General features: G+C 47.2%; 1 protein-coding gene across 1 annotated transcript in view; it reads right to left on the reverse strand.

The window, feature by feature from the left end:
• The window catches only part of ryr1b (ryanodine receptor 1b (skeletal)), a 55,632-nt gene extending 34,669 nt beyond the window's left edge, over positions 1-20,963 (reverse strand). The window contains exons 1-20 of the mRNA XM_076146380.1: positions 20,893-20,963; positions 7,917-8,039; positions 7,672-7,773; positions 7,450-7,470; positions 5,132-5,206; positions 4,958-5,036; positions 4,711-4,823; positions 4,492-4,591; positions 3,853-3,949; positions 3,679-3,753; positions 3,270-3,426; positions 2,993-3,157; positions 2,650-2,771; positions 2,114-2,300; positions 1,855-1,990; positions 1,662-1,757; positions 1,391-1,509; positions 998-1,131; positions 667-908; positions 378-570 (exon numbers count right to left, since the gene is read on the reverse strand). Coding sequence (XP_076002495.1) covers positions 378-570; positions 667-908; positions 998-1,131; positions 1,391-1,509; positions 1,662-1,757; positions 1,855-1,990; positions 2,114-2,300; positions 2,650-2,771; positions 2,993-3,157; positions 3,270-3,426; positions 3,679-3,753; positions 3,853-3,949; positions 4,492-4,591; positions 4,711-4,823; positions 4,958-5,036; positions 5,132-5,206; positions 7,450-7,470; positions 7,672-7,773; positions 7,917-8,039; positions 20,893-20,940 — 2,384 coding nt within the window. The 5' untranslated portion in view covers positions 20,941-20,963. The remainder of the gene's footprint in view (positions 1-377; positions 571-666; positions 909-997; positions 1,132-1,390; positions 1,510-1,661; positions 1,758-1,854; positions 1,991-2,113; positions 2,301-2,649; positions 2,772-2,992; positions 3,158-3,269; positions 3,427-3,678; positions 3,754-3,852; positions 3,950-4,491; positions 4,592-4,710; positions 4,824-4,957; positions 5,037-5,131; positions 5,207-7,449; positions 7,471-7,671; positions 7,774-7,916; positions 8,040-20,892) is intronic.
• Between the last annotated feature and the right edge of the window lie 2,075 nt (positions 20,964-23,038).

The raw sequence follows: 23,038 nt of genomic DNA on the forward strand, positions 1-23,038 counted from the left end.
CGCTCCCACTCTAACAATTAAATAAACATTTATTCGATCTGGGTGCCAGATTCTGCTCCTGTGTTTCCCTCTCTGGCTCTCATCAGTCAATTCATCATTAGCTCCCGTCAGCATTGTAAAGCATCATTAGACACAGCAGCTGTAAGCTGAACTCTGGGGACCGAACCCTCCGGAGTGGAGCGGGATAATGAGGAGGGCCGGGAAGATTAATGATAAATGATAAACTCCTTGGAAATAAACTTTTTTGTAGCCTAATTTATCATTTCAAACGTCCTGTAACCGAGGAATAAATGTCTCTGTCATTCCATGTGTGCAGCCCTGGAAAGTGAGTCCAACCATAAGAGGATCCAAGAGGAAACTAAACTCTGAGCTCTTACTTGACTCCGGCTGAGAAGCTGATGACGGGGAAGAAGAGGCCGTCCACATTGAAGTTCTCAAACATGCCCTGGACCGGGTGGCCGTTGATACGGAAGCTGATACTGGGCACGCTCAGATCAAGACAGCAGCTGACGACATCATCCGCCTCCAAAGTGTGTACGTTGGGCGAGGCCACCTGACGGGGGACGGTTCCTGAGGAGGAGAGGGAAGAGACATACTTCAGTAAGAGCAAAACAGACTGTCCTCATCCTGTCAGTGCGCTTTGGACTGGATTTGGAGTTGACCTACCTGACCACAGATGGATTCCATCATAGCCGTAGGAGTAGAGGTCGTCTCCTACCCCGTTGCCTCCCCAGCCCTCTCCTCCTCCAGGGTAGGGGCTGTAGCCCTCGGTCATAGCCCAGCCCACACGCAGATGGGTGGCCTGAGCCGTCACATAGGGCTCCACGTAGTCCACCATCATCTCGTAGTAGAATTTCTTATACTGCGTGGATCCCTCACATGTCCCCAGGAAGATGTTGGGCCTCATGCTGAAAGCAGGAGGGGAAAGAATCACAACTTACATAAGCAAAGAGGAAGAGTCAGACGCTTTCATAGAGGAGTAAGAACGGTCAAGTACCTGGTCACATAGTTTACAATGTTGGTCTGCAGCAGGAGGTCGCGACCCGGGAGCAGGTTTTCAGTGATGAGGTTCTGATTGGACCTCACAGCCACACCGTTACACACACAGAGAGAACGTAAGACATCCAGGACCTGAGGGCAGGACAGAGACAGACACACACACACACAGCTGGGCTTTAATGGACCCTGACCGGACCAGAACATTTATCTTTTCATCCATACGTTCCCGTAGTGACGAGACAGAGAGTTTATCTGCAGGGAGCCTTTTCACCACACAAATGTACTTTCAGGATCCTTCAAAATCCCAAATCCCCGTCTCCAAAGTGTCCAGCTGCAGCAGCACCAGAGCAGCTGCTGTTTGTTCATTTCCCTCTGGGCACAAAACACAAACCTTGTGATTCCGTCCATGTTTGTCCAACAGAGAGATAATGGATTTGATGTGGTTTTCCTGGATGATGTTCAGAACCTCAGGGCTTTCAATCAGCACACAGTACAGCACCTCCAGAATACCTGCATGGGGAACAAGCAGCTGCATTAGGCTGAGATGATGACAATGCACTAATGATTAAGGTAAAAGACGACAAACTACGTGCTCAGGTCAGAAAAAAAGGGAAAATAAAACATCAAAAACCCCAGTAAGAGGTTAGAGAGTCCTTACTGACCTGAGGAGGCCTCCAGACGGTCCAGCTTGCTGACCAGCCAGTCCAGGTTGTCACAGAACAGCGCACAGTTGGATCGGTTCCCTCTGATGAGAGAAGCTGTTCAGCAGGACACAGAAAGAGAAGCTTGTCACCTTGGTTACCGTCTTTAACACAGGTCCAGTGTTACTTTCAGCGCAGAGAGCGACTCGTCTACCCAGCAGCTCGTATAGCAGGTTGACGATCTCCTTCCACGACTCTGCAGCCTCCTCGCCGGCAAACTCGGAGAAGTGAGCAGCGGTGTTGTAGACGTTGAGACGGTCGATACACTCCAGCACGATGGTGATCATGCCCTAACACACACACACACACATGGAGACACACACACAGCTCACACAGTGTTAGATACATGCTGCTATAATCCAGCATGTGTGTGTGTGGTGTCATAGTTATGGGAGGTGTGGATGTGAGGTCACCTCCTCTTGGAAGAGGTTCTGGCGGTTGCGGAGGGAGCGGAGCTTGGTCTGCTTCTCCTCGTGCTCCAGCTCCTCCTCAGGGGGGCGGAAGTAGAAGATGAGGTCCTGCAGGGAGAGGATGACGCCCTCCAGAGGAAGGGACACGCCGGCCGGGGACTTGTTCTTCCCACTCAGGGAGTCCAAACCCCTGGATGGAGACAAACAAGGCAGGGACTTGAGTTTTGATGTAGTAAAAACCCTTTTTTGTGTCCAGTACTTGAAGTAACAAAAATAATGTCCAGATCCAAGGATAGAAGTTACGATACAATTTCTAAAAATCAACACCAAAGTGATTTTCCATCGGCCGGTCACTTGTTCCATCATTTGCTTTCATGGATTCTGTAAACCTTTAGTTGTGTTTGCTTGTTAAAGCTGCTTCCTGGTGTATAGTACAAACATAAACATCTCTCTTTGGCGTAAAGCCATCCGGTCCCACAGAATCTAAATGAACAGGCCGACGCAGGTTAATGCACGAGGCGGCGGGTTTGTAGCCTCACCTAATAAACTGCCTGAAGAGGCCTGTGGTGCTGTAGATCATACGGGCAGCCTGAGACTCCTCAGTCTGGGAGCGGGACACGGTCAGGGCGTCGTCCATGTGGCCCTCCTGGTGCAGGATGACCTGGAGACACACAGAGGACAGGTGGAATAGATCAGATTATGTAGATTATTCCCTAAATGATCAGAGTTGTGAGCCTATAGGTGAAGGTCTAAGTTAGGCTGTGCTGCGTGTCTCTGGTGATGTCAAACACAAAGAAATGTTCCATGCAGATTCTCAGAGCTGATGTCACTATGTATGTCAACTCATTTCACAGTTTCAGTGACGATGTATTGCAGCCTTACCTTCCTCTTCATCATACCCAGACGTGCAGCTTTGGCATCCAAGGCGGCGTAAGTGAGCCACAGGCCTGTGGACACATGCTGGACGAAGCACATGGACTCTCCATACTTGATCTCTGGAATGCCCATCCCTTCAACATCACGCTTGTGAGCCACGTCTACCTTCTCCTGCTCAGGGGAACCAGGAGGGGGAGAAGAGGGGGGGGGGGGGGGACGAGGGTGAGGCGGGATGAAGGAGAAACAGAGACCAAAGGGAACGATCGGCGAGTGTAAGTCTGACCTTTGACGCGCGGAAGAAGAAGGCAGCCAGTTTGGTGTTGGCTTTCTCCGGGTCGACCACCAGCAGGCCCTTCTCCTCATCCTGACACAGGTACCGGCCTGTGGTGATGTGCCGAATGCGGAATGATTGTCCCCATTTCATGTGACTTCCACTCCAGCTGCAGAGGGAAATAAGAAAGAATGATTTGATATTTTGGGGGATTTTTTTTATGGATTCCTGTCCCAATATTAAATCTACTCTAATTGACTGCAGTGTGATGACGATCACACCCGGGGCTCTCTGCTTACATTTACACCAATAACAGAATGACAGATAAAGATTCTTTCTACAGCTCAGCTTTGTCAGCACTGAAGCATAGTGGCACATATATGACACATGTATGAACACGCTGCCTTAACGGGACCATCACCAGATTCTCAGAGGCTCCAGCCTCCAGAGGGACCGGGCCTGGCTGCACACCGCTCCACCCTCATAGTGGGCCATCCTGTGGAGGAGGCAGAGCAGACACACTGTCAGTCACAGCACAGTAACAGCACGTCGCTCTGTCATGAGTCGCTCTGCTGCTTCTTCTTCTTCTTCTCACCTGCGCTTTTCTTCTCCTTCCTCTGGCGTGGCGATGGCCAGACACTCGTCCATGTGGCCGTGGAAGAGCCTGAGGACGTGGCCTCCTGTCAGGAACCCTGGAGGGAGGAACACACACTATGGTGACAGAGATCATAGCTTGTGTGTGTGTGTGTGTGTGTGTGTGTGTGTGTGTGTGTATGTCAGTATCAGGGTTTCTCAGCTGATACGAGAGCCGATTGATAAATTCTAAGCCCTGCCAAAGACTCTGTGAGTTGCACAACATTGACCAATGTCAAACGTTCTTGCTGATACACTGCAGATCACAGTTAAGCAGCTCAGCTCAGCACCCCCACTCCGCCACCCCCCGCCTGCACACCCCCACTGACCTCATTTGTCCCTCAGACTTACACTGCTTCTCAAACAAGAAAGTGTTTTTAGCCGGAGCCACTGGAGCTCTTAGACAGCCCAGAATAGAACATTATGAAAATCCCAACAACACCCCACACCTCAAGCTCAATACTCATTATACTGTGATCAACATATATACTGTTGTGTTTGTGTGTGTGTGTTTATATGTGTGAACTGTGTGTGTTTGCAGGGTCTCAAGCTCTGCATCAGTGTGAATGCAGAGTGAAACATGAGAGATGCAGGTTTGTACCCTCAGCCAGTTCACACCCAGAGGTGATCGGGTTCATGTTCCACAGAGTTTGCATGAAGGAGGCGTCCACCATCAGATCTCCACTGGCGTACGACAGGTGCTGAGGACGAGAGGACAACAGGAAGTAGATAAGAAGCAAAGGGAAGGTACCACAGCTTGTAGGCGTCTAAATCCTCCAGCAGGTTGAAATGGAACCAGGGCGGAGTGAGGGAGTCTTACCAGGTATCTCTCAGAGGACACACTGACCAGGATGAGGTCATCTCCCACCCTGACCTTTTCACCTTCTGACCTCTGCTTGGATGCTGGATGAATGGTCCACCAACACGCCTCACCTGCAGTGTTTATAGGTGGGTTACAACGCCATCGTTTAGTGAAAATGAAGTTTGTTTTCACTGCCAAATCCATTTAAAGTTGGTCAATAATAATGTGTAAAAGCCCAAATTTGCAATTCCCAGAAAAGCTTTACCAGTGGAATCTTCTTGTAAGCCCACGTCAAAGGCCAGCTTGTCTGTGAGGGACCGAGATGTCGTCAAGCAGCTCAGATACTGGGGAGGAAGTTTGTAAACGGGTACAGGAAGTGAAATTTAGGCGATAGGTAAAATGCTAGTAAAGGGACACTGATGGTGTGTTTTAGTCTTACCATGCCTGAGTGGTGGTGTCTCAGGAGGATGGCATGGCCGTACAGCAGGGTGCGATGGCCGCCGCCTTGGGACGACTGGAGGGGGAAAGAGAGCAGAGGAGTGAACACGCCTGGCTGTACGCCTCTATATCCACTAGGGGGCAGCATCAAAGCTGAAACATCATCATCCAACCTCAGGGCACCCAATCAACTTCAACAACCAATGACATCTTCACTCAACTGTGTCGCCAAAAATGTTGACAATCGATTTTCAGATATTTTAAAGTCCTTTGACAAAACTTGACATTACCGCCCCCCTACACTTTTTGAAGGTACTGTATGTTGGCGCTCATTCGGAGGAGTTTCACAAACAAGAAACAAACAAATACAAAACAAATAGAGCAGCCATCGCGCATAGAGGGTTAAAATAGAACATCATCTTTTTACTGATGCACAGGATCGATTCAGTGGGCAGATTTAGATTTAGATTAGATTTGGATTTGCAGCTTTGGCAAAGTCGTGACTGAATGCTTTGGATCTCAGATTACTTTGGCATGAATGTACAAAAACAAAAGCTCATCTATTTAACCAGAGTCTCTTTTTTAAGCAGGTCCACACACAGCACAACTACGTTTGACATTCGATATTTCTCCTTTTGTAGCTCGCTGGTTCTATATTTGGCAGTTATTAGTGTGTAGCCGCTTCTGCAGTGGCCCTTTGGTGCAAGATGTGGTTGCTAGGAAATGTGTGCAGGCCAGTTATGCTTCTGTTGCATTTTATGTAGGCATTGTGGTCAATACATTTAGAAAAGATGACAGAAAATCACACATTACAATACTGGACTGAGATAAGAGAAACTGGAACTAAGATTCTCTTTAAAAAGAATTTCCATTTATAAAGATATTCAAATAAAATAACAAGAACGTATCACAGACATAGCGTACACACACATACATATTACATTACACGTCCTGATCCACTGACAGTAGCACGGTGCTGATATCACTGATTGACATTGGACACAAAGCAAACAAAGCTTTGGGGCTCTTTCACACCTGCCTTGTTTGGCGAACACCGACTGAACTAAAGAGGTGTGAACACTCCTTCGCCCTCTCATGTGCGCCAATCAAGTGAACCCTGCACCCGCCGGACATCAGGGTTTCAGTCCCGCTGCCTCTGCGTGAACCCTGGTTCAACCGGTTCAACAGGTGGAATTCAGCCTTGCTCTTATCACCATGGAGACAAACACGCACGATAAACCTTCCTACCTTTTCTCAACACCCCAACAAGGACGCCACAAGGAAACATATTACAGCACTTATTAGCATAATAAGCGCTTGAATGCACCGGCGGGGAGCTTATGCTGCATCCTTCTCCTTCACTAAGTGCATCTAATCCACACGGATGAGTGGGGGTCAGGTGGGTCAGGAGGCTCCACTCTGCTGTTACTCTGCTGTGAGGCCTGGACCGCATTAGCTGGGCTCAGTTTGGACAGGTGCTGCTGCAGTGTGAATGTGTGTGAATATAAGATAGAGTTGGATCCCCCCGTGCCTGTGGTAGTGGCGGGCAGCAGCTACGTGTGTGTGTGTAAGTGTGAGAGTGTGTGAGAGTGAGTGGGACACGTTGTTCCTGCATGTGAGCGCTGGTCAAGAAAAAGTGAGAGTGGCGTCTGCTGTTTGTTGATCTAAGTGATATTTCCCTTTCTTCTTTCTTCTTAATTGTTCTGAACACATCCTAGATGGCTGTAAAACAATACACACATTGCCCACGTACACACAGGAAACAACAAAATCACAACACAAAACAACTAATTAGGTCCAATCATGCATGAGTTTTTATCAGCATTCATTTTTGATTTTTCTTTTCCCCTTAATTAAGTTTTGTTGAGCTCTTCCTCTCTCTAGTTTGTTGTTTTCTTTACACTTTTGTGATACAATAAAACAGAGGATTGCAGTGAGATGAGGCTGAGATCAGAGATGAGAACAGAAGGACACAGGATCAACCACACGAGGTGAGATGTATGAGCTGATCAGATACTGACACATGTTCAAATGTCTTGAATACATTCTTATATCCATTATTTTTGACTTACGAAGCAGCCTTAATGTTCCATGTGTTTGACTGTACAAACTCTAAATCTCACACTTCTATAATTGACTGCTCAGCTTCAGCCAGTTTTATTGTAATGGATCAAAGAGCCACACAGACATGAGATGAGACGATGGGTCACTGTTTCACTCAGCAGGACATCCAGTGGGGAAAAGGACAGGAAGACGGAACGTTGCCAGGTTGGTTTGGGACACACGTTACAGGAAATAAAACATGTAAGCAGAACATACCCATTGGTCCAAATCGACTGCCTGCTCGGTAGAGAGCATTAAGGAAGGGAAGGGGAACGGGGTGTCAGAAAACAGGCAAAATAAAAGAGAGTAAAGTAAAAGGAGAGACTCATATGATCATCAATGGTAGACTTGAATTCTCTTCCACTGAAGCACCAATAACACTCTGATCTCGTTCCTTGTATCCATCTATTGCCCCGCCTGTCTACAGCGGAGTCCTACCTCGGTCATCTCCACCGTGTTGGCCAGCATCTCCTGCAGGGCGCGGACCGACAGGGACTGCACCAGGACGAAGGAGCATATGGCCAGGTCTGGAGGAACATTCTGCCAAAACACACACACGGCAAACAAGTTCATCCTCTGAAGCCACAGCTGCTGATCACAGCTACACACATATTACACTCATTATCTGTTATGTTCTGTGTGATCCAGGTTTGATTAAGGCCTGAAAGCTTCCGGCGTCTCACCTGGGCGTTGGACGTGGTTTCCAGGAAGCAGAGTCGGTTCCCGAAGCCCTCGCAGGACAGACACAGTTTGATCTGCTGCTCCTTCAGGACGGAGGCGGTGCACTGCAGGACCACCTGGTCATCCTGCACCCAGACACACAAACGAGAGACACAAAGGCTCAGGGAAGACATTTTTTTTTGTCCATTGTGGGAATCATTTATGCTTTGCTGTTTTCAACCATTGGCTTTGATCCACATTCTGAAACGTACACTGCGTTTGAAAGTGCAATCTAATCCAAATCAATCCTCTCTTTGTGACTGTAATGTTTTTTGTTGAGGTGCTCAAATCCATAGTCATTACTGAGGCCTTAGTTAATGCTGCTGCTGTATCGGTTTTCTTTATATCGTGATAGAAGACGTGTTTTAACGTTCTACAAACACTTCTCAGCATCGTTCAATCCAATACAAACATCATCATACAAGAGTCTGGACAAGAGCGGACTTAGATGAGGCCGATACAGATCAATCAATATCTGACAAACATCTGGTAACATCTGATAACATAACATGGGTCACTATTTTTATTAGCATTCATTGAGTCCTCGTCCAGAGAAGCTGAAGCGCCACTCAGTGGACAAACTTGGTCATGGTCTTTAATCCTAGGGAACCCAGAAATCCCCTTTATCATCCAGTCCTAATTTCTTTCTGCTCATAACGATCATTTATGTTTTAGTCCCACCCAATAAAGTTATCAATAACAACCCAGCCCCTCCCCCTCATGGTCAGAGAACAAAGACTGTCCCTTATAATTTGACATTTAGCAGTGGAATGAATGAAAACTATGAGCCGGACTTTTTATGCCTGGAACATTTTATTGACTGATGTCTGTGGCGTGATAAGATTCCACAGGGTGAACGCTAACAGACGGTAATGTGTTGCTGCTGGTCAGTGCCAGGATCCTCTGGGGGCCGGTGTAAATACAGCCATAAACACCCCCCCCCCCCTCCCTCCCTCCCTCCCTCCCTGTGAAGCCCACACCTGACACTCAACATTCCCAGCTGCTGCCTCCACTCAGTCATAATGCAAGCAGATCCATCATTAACCTCACGGATATTCCCCTCAGCTTCTAGACTTTTCTCTCCTCTTGGCTCGCACCTAATGAAACACAGTCCCCGTCTCGTGACAGGAAGCGGACGGAGTGAGTGTTTACATGAATAAGTACAGTTTGGAGGTACAAGTAGAGCCACCCGGGTTTCCTTCACCACATTCCTGAGGCAAATGTTACACGACATGAATCACTACACACACACACACACACACACACACACACCTGACAGCTACTCTTTCACAGATTTTCATTTTACATGGAACTCTTGTGCCCGCAAATTGTCAACTTCCCAGAGTTTGAGAGCGATGACACAACCTGAGGTGAAGCGCTTTGCGTGGTGATTTAGATTCAGGCGATATGTGACGTTAACTATTCATGCCTATACGATGGAATGCCGAGGAGAAGCTGTTGGAGCAGGTAGGAATCAAACTGTCCACATTTATATAATGACTCAGCACCAGTTGCCTTTACAAATTTGAATGTGTTCCTGATTTCTGCCACCTTTGTTGACATCATTTAGCCCCTGGGTGGATCCAGTATGAAATCCTCCTGATCCACTTCAAAGGGAGCGAGGCAGAGACTGTAAGTAGTATCGGTGTTTGTGTTTCAAATGATGAACACATACTTGGATGTGTAACTGAGAGCATTGCAGCGTTTTGGTGTCCATGTTAACAGCACATGTCAGGGAAAAGGAGTGGGTCAGTGACCTCATAGCATGTCCTCCTCTCCCATGTCCCTCAGGGGGCTCTGCTGGATCTGCTGAAGACTGTCCCCCTCTTCCTTCCTTCGCCCGGCTATCATTTATCTCCCCTCAGCCTAGAAACGTCTCCTCTGTCCTGTCCTTGAGTTCCCTGCTTTACACTCCAGAAACTGGAGCAACATGCCCTCTCTCCTTCACACGAGCTGCAACTGAACCCAACTGTGACTAAACCTGCAGGCTGAGCAAACCACCAGGACTGTACAGTGAAACTACTCAATCAGAGAGGCATCACACAAAACATGTGGAGTGGAACAACTTTCCCATGAGAATCGTACGAGGAAGCTTGTTTAACAACCAGCAGGGGACGAAACACTCACATCTCACTCACATCCTATACTGATGTAAACACAGGACCACCATGGGGAAAACCTCAATCATGTATGAGTCCTGCACTTGGGTCAAAGTAAAGAAGGTCTACAAGTATAATGTACTATTAAATGTAATAAGCACTCACTGTTCTTATTGTCTACAACATAATAATGACAATTAGGAGGGTTTGATGCTTTAAGATCAATTAAAGATGGAAAGAAGGAAGTTAAGAAGACCCAAAACATGAAAACACCAGGACAAGTGAGTCAAAACTGGAAGTACAACAAAACTAGTACAGAAACTATTTAAGTACAGAAAGAGGAAATGTACTTAGTTACTTTCCACCTCTGCTCACGACTTCAAAGCAAAGAGCAGGAACTATAAACACATTACAGTGATATGGATCAGGATTCATTGTTTACAAGCAGCGGCCAAAGAGCTGGAACCAGAGCATCACTGCAGAGAAGTCATAGAGCTGCAGAGACATCATAGAGCTGCAGAGAAGTCATAGAGCTGCAGAGAAGTCACAGAGCATCTGAATGGGGCTGAATGAGGGTAAACTGGGCTAAAGCCTCCATGTTTTTGAGGACAGTGCAGACTGCAGTCCCCAATAAGGAGACAGGACGGAGCTTCTGGGCGGCTAAAAGCAGACTGAAGCCACCTGGTGACTCACTGCTGGGAGACAGAGGTGTGATCGTATGACACTATGCAGTCTGTGGACGATGTATGCCACCACGTTATAAAGCCGTCCTGCCCACAGCCTCAGTCTCTCACAGCAAACTAACTCAGCTTCACACTCTATAGATCAAGAGGACCAATGACAGGACGGAGACAGATCCTGGTTTCTACTGCCAGGGCACAGAGATCAGAACTCTGTGCTGCCAAAGTACATTCAAAATAAATATAAATATAAATATAATGACGTGGGTGCTGGGGCTTCTTCCTGACTCCAGTTGCATGGATGTTGTTTTCTCCGCCACAAATGCGGCAGACAGTCTGTGTCAACGCACGGAATCTCTGTGAAATACCAACACCTTTGTGGACGCTCCCCTGGCAGGAACCTGCATGGTGGAGACCGAGGACGAGGGGAAGCCTTACAAATGCACACACACGCACACAAACACATCATTTCAATTCTTATCCAAGGTCCCAGAAGCCTGAGATGAAACTTAATATTAGTCATTTTGTCAGTTTAAATCATTTAAAAGGATTAAATTTACAATGAGTCAACACAGAAACGTGCAGAAAATCCTCTCAACAAACAAAGCAAAGCATGGAACTAATTGTTTTTAATGGGGCCTAAACTTCACTTTCAACCTTCCTTATGCAAATAAGAGCAAACGGGACCTCTGGGGACGACCGGTGAAGACAAACAGCTAACCAGCCTGATCCAGCGGCTAGTAGGAGTTGTTATTCCACCCTGAGTGCACCAGCAGTCAGACTTATAATAGTACTTTGTTATTCCCTACAGCCTCTACAGCGCTGTGTCCTTTTTAGAGTCCCACAGCGTGAAGTCCTCCAAAGTAACCATGTGAAAAGCTGACTGGGCCTTGGCTCAAACCCTGTGGATTATCTCACCCTTATATTAATAGAGGACACTTTCAGGCTTTGAAGGATGTGCACATGATTCGTGATTGTGAGCCAAACACAGCCGCTGACGATGCGTTAATCTGAGATTGGAGCGAGTCCAGCCGAGCCCAGACAGGTAAGTGGGCGGGATGGAGTGAAAGCCAGAATGTGCAAGTTATCACCTGACCCTGTGAGGCCGCAGCTACGGATGCGTACACGCAATCAGTGTCCGCTTACGGCCAGAGCCCTTTTTGAAGTGGACGGCTGAAGCATCTGCGCTATGTGGCTGCTCGGGGTCAGAGACAATTGGATATGAAGTGACAGCTACGTAAACAAACACCCGTACGTGCAAATTGGAGGTGCGTGATGCGGAGGAGATTTACAGCCAGAGGAATGGGTGGCGACTGAAAGCAGACACCTTTGTATATTCTCAGGGGCCGTCTGATTGTGTACATACAGACGAGCGGGCACGGCGCCCTCACGCTGGATAACAGAGATGTAAGCAGTGACAGATAATACGCCGCCTCCCGAGCCTCTTACGCTGTTAGAGAGCCAGGGAGAAGGACAGGACCGGCACGTACAGTCTGAGAGAGACATAACTCTGTGTTTACCCTCAGCTTTACTCCTCACTTCTGGTATCTAATTGTTCTGAAGTGTCCTTTACCAAGATACTAAGCGGCTAATTGTTCCTGAGAAGCAAGTCAACACTTTGAATGGCAGCTGTGAGGGTGAATGTAAAGAATCCTGCCCCACTTGACAGAGGGGCAGCAGTAAAATTTACATCTTTGATAGCAAAGGCTTAGTGTTTGACTCCCGGCTCCCAAACAGCCAACAGATAAAATACAAATTCAACATTTACCATCCAGGTGTACTGGAGTATATCTGTACCCCAGAGGGACAAACAGAGGGACAAACAATGAGCTCCAAAAGGCACAATTCAGCTTCTTGTGTCAGGAAGTGGAGGTACATTAAATTTCCCAGTGGGCCATTGCAGGAGTTCCTCTGCTAAACTGCTGTAAGGGAGCGTTTACTCTCTACACTGACCCAACCTGAGCTCCTCTGTGGTGGAAACATCACAGCCCCCAGCCAAGTACTGAGACATTTAGGGAAACTCGTCACCCATCATCAGGATCACGAGCAGCAGCAGAGCAGAGCCCAGGGATCACCTCCAGGTCTACAGTCCAGCCTGGTGCCTGGGGCAGGAGTGACAGCAGGGGTAGCCAGAGGACACACACACACACACACACGACCTGAAGGTCCGTCTGTGCTTTATGGGGTCACCAGCCACTGCTCAGGACTCAGGACTTTGATCTATAAAGCAATCTTCACAGGCAAAACTGTAAAATGGTTGAATTTGTAACCTATTTTCCACTAAGACCACTGGGCAAAGAGTTAAGAGGGTTGATCTTTAACTGGAACACTAGATCATCTGTCCTCACATGGTGGCCTGGTGAACACTGAGTGAAAACAGCAAAGAATGAGATGAAAATGTGACTTTTCCACCATGTGAATAAATAGAACAGAGCTCATTTCCTCCATATTCATCTCAGTGTGATTAGGAGTCCATCTGCATTTGCCTTGACTCCCTAATTCCGCCTGACGCACTGCTGGAGTGTGGTGCTGATGCAGGCCACCCTCTGTCCAGCACATTGATCTGAGTGCTGCGGACATAAACAGAGTGAGGCGCCGCTCACATCGTAGAGTATGTGGGCGGAGGAGACACGGTTCAATATGGCCGAGGGAATAGTGCCTGGGCTTCCCTCTGAAGATGTTTTCACTCAGCACAAACTCCCACAGACCGTATACGCTCAGCGTTCGCCCGTCCCACAGCTCAGTCTGGAATCTGATCTCTCAGAATGACTCTACAGCGTTGACTCATCATATACAGTAGCTCTCATTTCCTACAGTGTACTTTCCTAAACCTATCCAGGAAAATAAACCCTTTAACCCTTTAACCCTTCGCCCTCTTATTCATCTTCTGTCTTTTCACCTTTTCCATTAAGAACATAAAGCTTTGACGGTTCATTTTGAAGTCAGGATGCTTCTCTACCCACTTAAGGTCATGGGTCAAACTTACATTCGGGCCCAGCAACACTGAACTCACTGTAAACCCAAATGAAACCTCACTAGATCTCACAGGGTCACTGCAGCGTATTGACAACCATTAAGGTCATTCACGTGATGCCATAAATGCATCATCCATCATTGGAGAACACAATAATAAATATATACGTATATGTGTCTATCTAAGTAGCGATGGACCTCAGAAGCTAAATGAAGCAGCGTGGTCACGATCAGCTTCTTCTCTGTTGCATCAGCTTCAATCACTGCTTCATAGCGTAAATGGATCCATTTCAGAGCACAATATTGCATTTTTCCTACATGTATCTGATGGCTGCAGTTACTTATCACAAATTGTCTTCACAGCGAGTACTTTTGTCTTGGAAACTTGACTAAATTCTTCTTTAGTAAAGACATTTCAAAATGGAGTTTAGTCCTTCAAACTCAGAATCTAACTGCAGTACTTGTCTGCTGACTTGATCTCTTATTTTCGGGCTGTGAGCTCCTTTAATGTGCCTCCCTCCATAATGACTCACTGTACATTTATGATTTGCTGTTCTCTTCCTTTCCCTCTGGCTGCTCTGGCTGCTCTGCTCTGCTGCGCTCTGGGGCCTTCCCCCATTCCGCTCCTATTTTAGGGGGCTGCACCTGTCACTATCACATTCCCTCCTTCTGCTGACCAACAGATATTCAGAGGTCCCACTGACAGAGAGAGCCAACATGGACTCTGCAGCATGAGGCACCGAGTACAGGAGGGAGGAAACACTAAAGGAAACACTGAAGGAAACACTGAAGGAAACACTGCTTCCATCATATTTATGCACTGATGTACAGTAGCTCTCTCTCTTTCTCGCTCTCTCTCTCTCTCTCTCTGTCTCTCTCTCTCATTAAAGCAGATGATGGTCTCAATAACAGCAGCGACTGTTAGGAGAAATATTCCTGTTCTAATTATCTGCTGGCAGTTTGACGTCTCAGTCTCTCTACTAAGACTTTAGTCTCTTTAAACTGCAGCTCACTCAGAATCTTATTTTCTCCTTCCGAGTAAAGCTAGGTGAGAAAGGCGTTAAAGCTGTAATTGTATCAGAATGTTCCAGTCTCTCCAGACTCCAGGCTCGTCTATGTTTAGAGAATCTCTCTCCATCAAGTTCAAAAGTTACTGCAGCTGGGAATTTACAACAACATTAAATCTATTTGTTTCAAGAATTCATAGAAATAGATATTTTTTACTTGTTTTATGAATATAACTTCAATGATTTAGTAAGAAACATGATTAGATGATATAGAAATGATCTGAATGGGCTAAAATCTTGAATCTTAGTGTTTGAACTCGTAGCTCCATCGGCTGATAGCAACAAAAAGCTGATAAGCAAGAACTCTGATGACTCACTCAGATACACACACACACACACACACACACACACACACACACACACACACACACACACACACACACACACACACACACACACACACACACACACACACACACACACACACACACACACACACACACACACACACACACACACACACACACACACACACAGGCTTCCTTGCCCTCCAGCTTTGTCAAACTGATACAAGCTACCGCCCTCTGACATCAAACATTAAACAACCTCAGGCCAGGACGATAAATCTGGAAGATGGCATCAATTCAGGGGAAATAACTTTATAAAGAAATAACTGCATCTGGCTCAGATTCTGAGTTCAATCCTCTTTTCACCTGTCCTGCCTGAACCAAACAGATGAGTAATGCAAGAAAACGGAAGGAGCAAGTGAGGCAAGGAGAGAGAGACATGAAAGGAATGAAGAAACGGGAAATATCTCCAGGAAATACTGGAAGAGACAGGGAAGATATCTCTCTCTCTCTCTCTCTCTATCCAGCTCTATCTCTACCCCCTTTCTCTCTCTCTCTCTCTCTTTTTGTTAGAATTACGGAAGAACCTCAACGCACACACATAACCCAATTGTTGGCACACACACCCTACCCCACGTGTGTGTGCGTGTGCGTGTGCGTGTGTGTGTGTGTGTGTGTGTGTGTGTGTGTGTGTGTTGATGAGACAGTCTAGACCAGGCCACCTGTTTGTTGTATAAACTGTTGTGAGCAGAGCAGCAAGATGTTCAGGTGCAGACAGACTAACAGCTGCTCTGGTTCAGTCCCTCTGTGGAAGTGTTCATCTCCTGGGCTCAGCACTTCTAAAGCTCGGCTTCACTCTGCAACCCCCTCCTCCCCCCTCCTCCCCCTTACTCCCCCAGTCATCTGTCCCTCTGCCCTCTCAAAGCCTCGACCTGCTGCTCTTCCACAGCCGACTAACTCATGTATACTAGCGTACAACTCTACATGAGCGTCCATCACAGCTAGAGGAGAGCAAAAAGAGTTCCTCCAGTTTTCACGATTCCACGATCACAGAATTCTATGATCTGGGACTGGTGTGTGTGTGTGACTCGCTTCAATAAACATGCATGACAAAATATTGGACGAACCAGTTATGAATAGATAACTAAAGTAACTTCCCTTAGTCAATTAATGGACAAATGTTTAGCTTCCTTTAACAGTATTTGTACAGTAAACCTTCATAATCGGTCCAAAAGCCCAAATTTTCCAGGAGCCAACTCTTTGTATTGACTGATGACATAACCTAATAACGTGGTGCAGGAGTCATTCATCTTCATTTACGTCTGCATAACTCCTCCAACAATTTGAGGAAACTCTTTCATTTGGAGTTGGAATGGCCCGATCCAAGAGGAGAAACTCATGCTGTGCTTTCCTTTGCCTTCTGGTCTCGTTTCAACAAACTGACACAGATTTCTAGAAGATTCCTGAAGCGAGTCGTATATATTATGACAACAATCACCACAGGGGCAGACTCAGCCCCTTGTTAGGCTAAGTGACTCGTCAGGATGGAGAGTTCTACAGCGCCGTGTCTGCTACGCTAATGTGCTACAAATTGATTGTCACAACAACAAACAGGAGCTCTTGTTAACTGGACACACACACATTTACACAGCCGCCAACCCTCCCAGTAGATGCCAGCAAGTAGGACACCTACTCCTGTGTATGTGTGTGTGTGTGTGTGTGTGTGTGTGCTTATCATGGCACTATAAAAAGAAACTGCTGCTCCAGACTGGAACACTGGCGGCCCGCTAACGCTTTAGCCTGGGATTCACACAGCAGACGTCGTGTTTTGAAACCATGATGCAGCTTTTCGTCTTTTCCCAATCAAACTGAAGTGTGGCATTAAGTCTGACTCCACGGTGACCCTCGCTCCTTTAAAGCCAAGTGAGAGATTCTAGCAATCTGCGGCTGTTACACGACGCATTTACAAGAGCAGAAGAAGAACCCGCAAGCTAAGCTGATGGCTGACAGCCTGGAGCGTGTGGGGGCTGAAGTGCAAAGCTGGCAGGGGGGGAAGTGTCAGTCAGGAGGGTGTTTCCTTTGTTACAGGAGCCAAGAAACTGTCAGGAAACATCAATATCACTGAACTGTAAATACCAAGACTCAACAAGGGGCAAGACAAAATCATCACATTATAACATTAGCAACGAAGCGAGCTGAATGCTAACATCTGCCTACTAACACACACACACACACACGCACACACACACACACACACACACACACACACACACACACACACACAGAGTTCCTGTTCACCTCCATTAAGAGAACATCTTAATGTGTACATGGGAGCTAATAATAATTGCTTTATAATGAAATTTGGACTGAACTTAGTGGTGTTGAAACCAAATGTGGAGTGAGACGACGGTGTGTGTGTGTGTGTGTTTGTGTGTGTGTGTCAACCCTGTGTTAGCTGCTCCTGTTCATCAGCAGTTAAGGGCCTAAGGAGCGAGGGAAGACACAAGCATCAGGACCACAGTGAGTGTGAGGGCTCACCAGTGTGTGTCTGTGTGAGTGTGAGCACTCATCAGTGTGTGTGTGTGTGTGTGTGTGTGTGTGTGTGTGTGTGTGTGTGTGTGTGTGTGTGTGTGTGTGTGTGCGCACTCATCAGTGTGTGAGTGCTTATCACAATGTGAGTGTGTGTGTGTGTGAGTCACTGCACTAGGCTGTGTTAGAATAACAGCATAAACCCTGGAATAGAACAGAGCAGTGTGCTGAGTAATCTGTGTGTGTGTGTGTGTGTGTGTGTGTGTGGGACTGGACTTTCCTGCCTCCCCCATCTGTCACACTGAGCGGTCTTCAGCTCGCAGCGTTTCCAGGCTCTAATCTCCTCCTCATTTCTTCTGTTACGAGTAAACAAAACCCCACAGGGCGAGCAAAACACTGCATCACACACCCACAGCTCTGTGGACATTCTAAGCATCAGCTGAGAGAGGAAGTGATGAAACACGGGGAAGGATCAAACTCAATCAGACTGACATCTTTGCAGGATCAGGGTTTCTCCTGCTTCTTTCCTCAAATAGAAAACAAAAGGTTCCCTTCTTCAGAGGAGCATTTGTGCTGCCTCACAGTTCCTCCCACAGATCTCAATGAGCTCTGATATCTTCCCACTGCGATCAGCTTCAACGCTAAACCATATCTGTCTCACTATGAACTGCTCAGCTGATATCAGTCGACTACATTTAACTCTGTGAAACATTCAGCCTTCACATTCAAAGCGGCTTTGTTTCTGTTTCTGGGCACAGAATCACAGAGTTTCATCCTGACTGAGATCCTCACATTCAAGGTTTCATTTGTTTGTTCTAAAAGGTACAAGAGAGACACTTTACTCTACAAAACCTGGCTACAAATCTGCAGTGACACTCATTAGTAAGGTATTGAATGACGCAGCAGTTTTCCAGCAGGCCTGAACAGGAAGCTTGGCTGTGTTATTACACAAACTATAATGTATGGACGTATTATGATGACCAGCATGAACCCTGAGCTCCACACAGGCCTGAACACTGACCCAGACACACACACACACACACCTGCACCTGTGAGGGCCTGCTGGTCCAGGTGAGCCACGAGGAGAACAGCTGACTCAGACAATCACTGCCCTCTAATGAACACACTCATAAAACGGAGCGTTGGGCGAATGATGTCACCGGCTCAAACATTTTTAGCAGTGGAATGGACACTTTGGCCCCGCCAGCGTCAGAGGCAGTGTCAAACCGAAGCCATTGAAGTAGAGAGGACCTTAATAATTCACGCTCGGCCTGCTTGTTCTTGTTTTTGAAGTGAGCGCGTGTAGCAGCTTCATCTAGGCCGAACCTTTGGACTAAAGGACAAAGCAGCTGAAGGCCTCTGACGTGTTCGGCTCCTGTGCTTCACTGCCAAACTAAAGTTGTTGTTGTGCTCTTGTAACAGGAGCGTCTGTGAGCCTGGAAGGAATCCTGTCCATCACCGATTGTAATCAGTCTGCGGTCTGGGCTCCTTTGTGCTGCGACGACCTCACACACACACTGAAACTCATACTCATTCAATATCACTTGATGGCATTATGACATCTTTTAAACTGCACTGCCACACATCCTTCCTTTGTCAGGCTGACAGTGCTGACAGGCTGCTGTTGATTAAACTAAAGGGCCATTCTGAGGCTGTAATGTGTAATTAGTGTTTTGTGGCACTAAAAATGGCCACAAAGTTGAATCAACACATCTCAGACGACAAACTCGACACACAACAAAGCTTTCACAGAGACGGTGTATTATTATCCCATGTATTATTATGACCAAACTCCTTCTCTGACCCCTGACCTCATTCTCAGCTCCAGAAATTTCTCATAATTATATCAGCAACGGTGCAATCATGTTGTCAGTGAGGAAAACTCTCCCGCAGCTGCGTCTGCATGTCAGCCACGGCCGTTCGAGGGACCCGACCCCACGGCTGAGCCACGAACTTGAGGCCAAACCAGAGACCTCTTCAAACCCCCCCCCCCCCCCTCCTCCTCTGTGAGCTGTCACTCACCCATGCTGCCTATGAGCGTCGCTGACATGACAACATGTCAAACGGGATCAGCTGATACTTCTGACAACCGTATCAGTGTCAATACCAGAGGAAAGTCCAGCACCTAAACGTTTGGATGCATATCTGAACGTTTGTATTTATTCTTCCTGACACCTTTGATAGTTTAGTGCTCATCAGTGAAACTTAACCCTCACTCCCTCTCTAACAGCCACATATAGAGGCTCCTTGTACAGTCAGAGTCAGGCTCTCTCTCCCTCCACACATGTCTCTGGGTGTTTTTCAGGGTCTCCCCCGCTAAGTGTGAGTGTAGAGGTGAAGTGTGTGTGTTGGCCCGGGAGTGCAGGTTGGCTTCATTGATCCGCTCTTGCAGCCTTTGGCCAGCTGTCCCCTGCAGGCTGTGGGTAGCATGTTGCTCTGCCTCCTCGCCCCACACTGACAGGCTCTACTTTCCTGGGATATAAATAGATAACGATGCTAACAGATGCACCAGGCCCTGTCTATCTATCTGCGCTCGCACACACACACACACACACACAGCGTTAACCACTTACTCTATAGCCCAGAACATTCTTGGGAGTAATATAAAACGATTAGGTGAGAGTGAGTAAGATCAGAATGCGATCATCTTGATGTGGGTTAACATCCTCAGATTTCTGCGCTCATGAGAGATTAGAGAAATCAATTACCAAGTTTAAGCGGGTCAGAGCACAGAAATAGTCCACTATATAAAGAGCCGGGCTTGGCACGCAGAACTGCAAGTACACATTAACTTAAATATCCTCTGCTAGAATAGATAAAGTGACCAAAGTGAAGAAAGGAAGAAAGCAGAGGACATGGAGTTGATGCTCGGAGATCAGGAGACAATTTTAGGTCAGCACACACACACACACACACACACACACACACACACACACACACACACACACACACACACACACACACACACACACACACACACACACACACACACACACACACACACACACACACACACACACACACACACACACACACACACACACACACACACACACACACACACACACACACACACACAGTGGATCCTCCCTCAACGTGTCATTACAGCTGACAGCAACACAATTACACAAGATTTGCTCCTTCTAATGAGCAACCGAGCGGCTTCTTCCTCTGGTCTCTCTGCTCACACACACACACACACTCGCTCTCTCCCATCACCTCCTCCGGTGCCAAGACTCCACTAAAATCCTCAGCAGGAGTCTCGCTCAGCCCCGAGTGAAAAGGGAAAGTAAGCAGCACTCACCGTTCGCAGGAACTGAATCTCCTCCTCTCCCTCTCCCCCTTCTGCCATCCTTTACCGAGGGTTATTCGCAGCTCCTCGGGAGAAATGAGAAAATCCCTTTTCAGTATTTGGACTTTTTTTTTAACCCTATCTTCTTTGCTACGTTTCCACCTCAGCCTCTGTTTCCCTCTTGCTTTTCCTCTCTGGCTGCTGTACCTCTCTCTCTCTTTCTCTCTCTCTCTTTCTCTCTCTCTCTCACACACACACCCTCTCTCTCTCAGTGCCTCTCGCTCTCAGTGCCTGTGTGTGGGTGTGCTGGAGGACAGCACGAGTCCTGTGGCTCTCACGGTGTTGTGAGAGAGAGTGACGGGGAGGTGAGGTTCTCCCCTGCTCCCCTGCACCCCCAAAACCAGAGATGGGAGGAGGGAGGAGGGGGAGGGAGGAGGAGGGAGGGAGGGAAGGGAATAGAGGAGGGGCAGGCACCTTGTTACACATTTACACGCTCCCCATCCCACATGTTCGTGGAAGTGGGCCACTCCTTCACACAGGCTGTCCCCCTCCAACACACACACACGCACACACGCACACACACACACACACACACACACACACACACACACACTCCCTTGCTTCCACATGTCTGAGGCTATAAAAGGAAAGAGGGTGAAGACTCTGCAGCACACACACACACACCTTAACTGTTCAAAGTGAAGAAGTCAGCTGCACTGTAAACACACACACACACACACACACACGCACACACACACACACTACAGGATAATTTAAATAAACATCAGTGCATTTATTTCTCCACTTTGAAGAGGAGCAATTTCAAAACTCCACCCTGTCAATCATCCATCAGCTCAATCATGCATTTAGCAAACCAGGCAGGAATGCAGAGTCACTGCCTGCTTCATGAGAACATATTACAGATTTGGGCAGAAAATAAATGTCTGCAGTGAGTTTCACCTGATGCTCCACATATTTAATAATGTCATTATGTTCCATCATTTCATCTCAAACCCTGAAAAGCAAGAAAGCAGTTGAATGAAGCTCAGATCTGGTTGATCTAAGCCAAGCTTAAGCTCACTGGATTCTACAGTGGCACTCTCACTGCAAAATCAATATCAGGATTCTTCCCACAGACGTGATGTCAGGCTGCAAAGACAATTAAACTAAACTATTCTGCCTCAGTGGTAAAGCATTAAAGCTTCTCTGCACCCGGAAGGTTAATTAATATCAACAATAATGTTTACTTTCCTAATAACCACTTAACCCCACCTGTAACTGTAATCGTCTCAGTACGGACTGCAGACAGACGATCCTGTCCTGTGTCTTAGGGACTGGGCAGGAATCCAGTGAGGCCATTTGGGACTCATCAGCCCATAGAGAGGACTGGGATGAGTGTGGGAATTTTCTGATCAATCAGATGTGAGCTTCAACCCAACGAGAGCAGGTGAAGCCCCGATGGTGACAGGAAATCACTGCATCCAGGTGATTCTCATGATTGATCTAACAATTAGTTTGTTTCATTTGACAGTTGATTGCTTTCCCCACTGTTTGTGGATTTGGGTGACGGCGGCCCACAGATGAGCCTGTGCTGACACTGGGTGACATCCAGGTGTGTGTGTAAGTGTTGAGTGTGTAGAGCAGGACATCCCTGCAAAAGAGCATCAATGGTCAGTAAATAGATACAAAAAGCATTCAAACCTACAAATAACTGGGATTTCTGTTTCATAAATGACGACAGTGTCAACAGAAACACACTTGTTATTGATTCATGTCTATGTCAGCTGTTTCAGGACCTACATGTTCATGATCTAACTGTAAAATCATACACTGCTGGCTGCACACGTCCGTTTGTCTCAGTAGTCACAGTTACAGAGAGCCTGAAACACTCCAACACATGAAGGAAGATGAAGGCGCTGCCCTGCTGCCACCAGACAGCAGATGCGGCAGCACAGAACCTGGGAAAAAGCAATACACGGATAAACTCTCTCTCACACACAACACACACACACCGGGCCGGTATCCCTCACACCGTGTGCAGAGCCTCACCTCCTCAGTCCCCATCTGTCATCCTTCAGCATGTTCTCCGTCTCCAGCATCTCCCACTGCAACAACAGCTGGGAACACCGGGAAGATCTCGCTGCTGCTGCTCACCGGC

The sequence above is a fragment of the Genypterus blacodes genome, unplaced genomic scaffold, assembly GCF_046128005.1.
Source record: "Genypterus blacodes isolate CSIRO-AG114 ecotype Tasmania unplaced genomic scaffold, CSIRO-AGI_Gbla_v1 ptg000032l_1, whole genome shotgun sequence".
Lineage (NCBI taxonomy): Eukaryota > Metazoa > Chordata > Actinopteri > Ophidiiformes > Ophidiidae > Genypterus > Genypterus blacodes.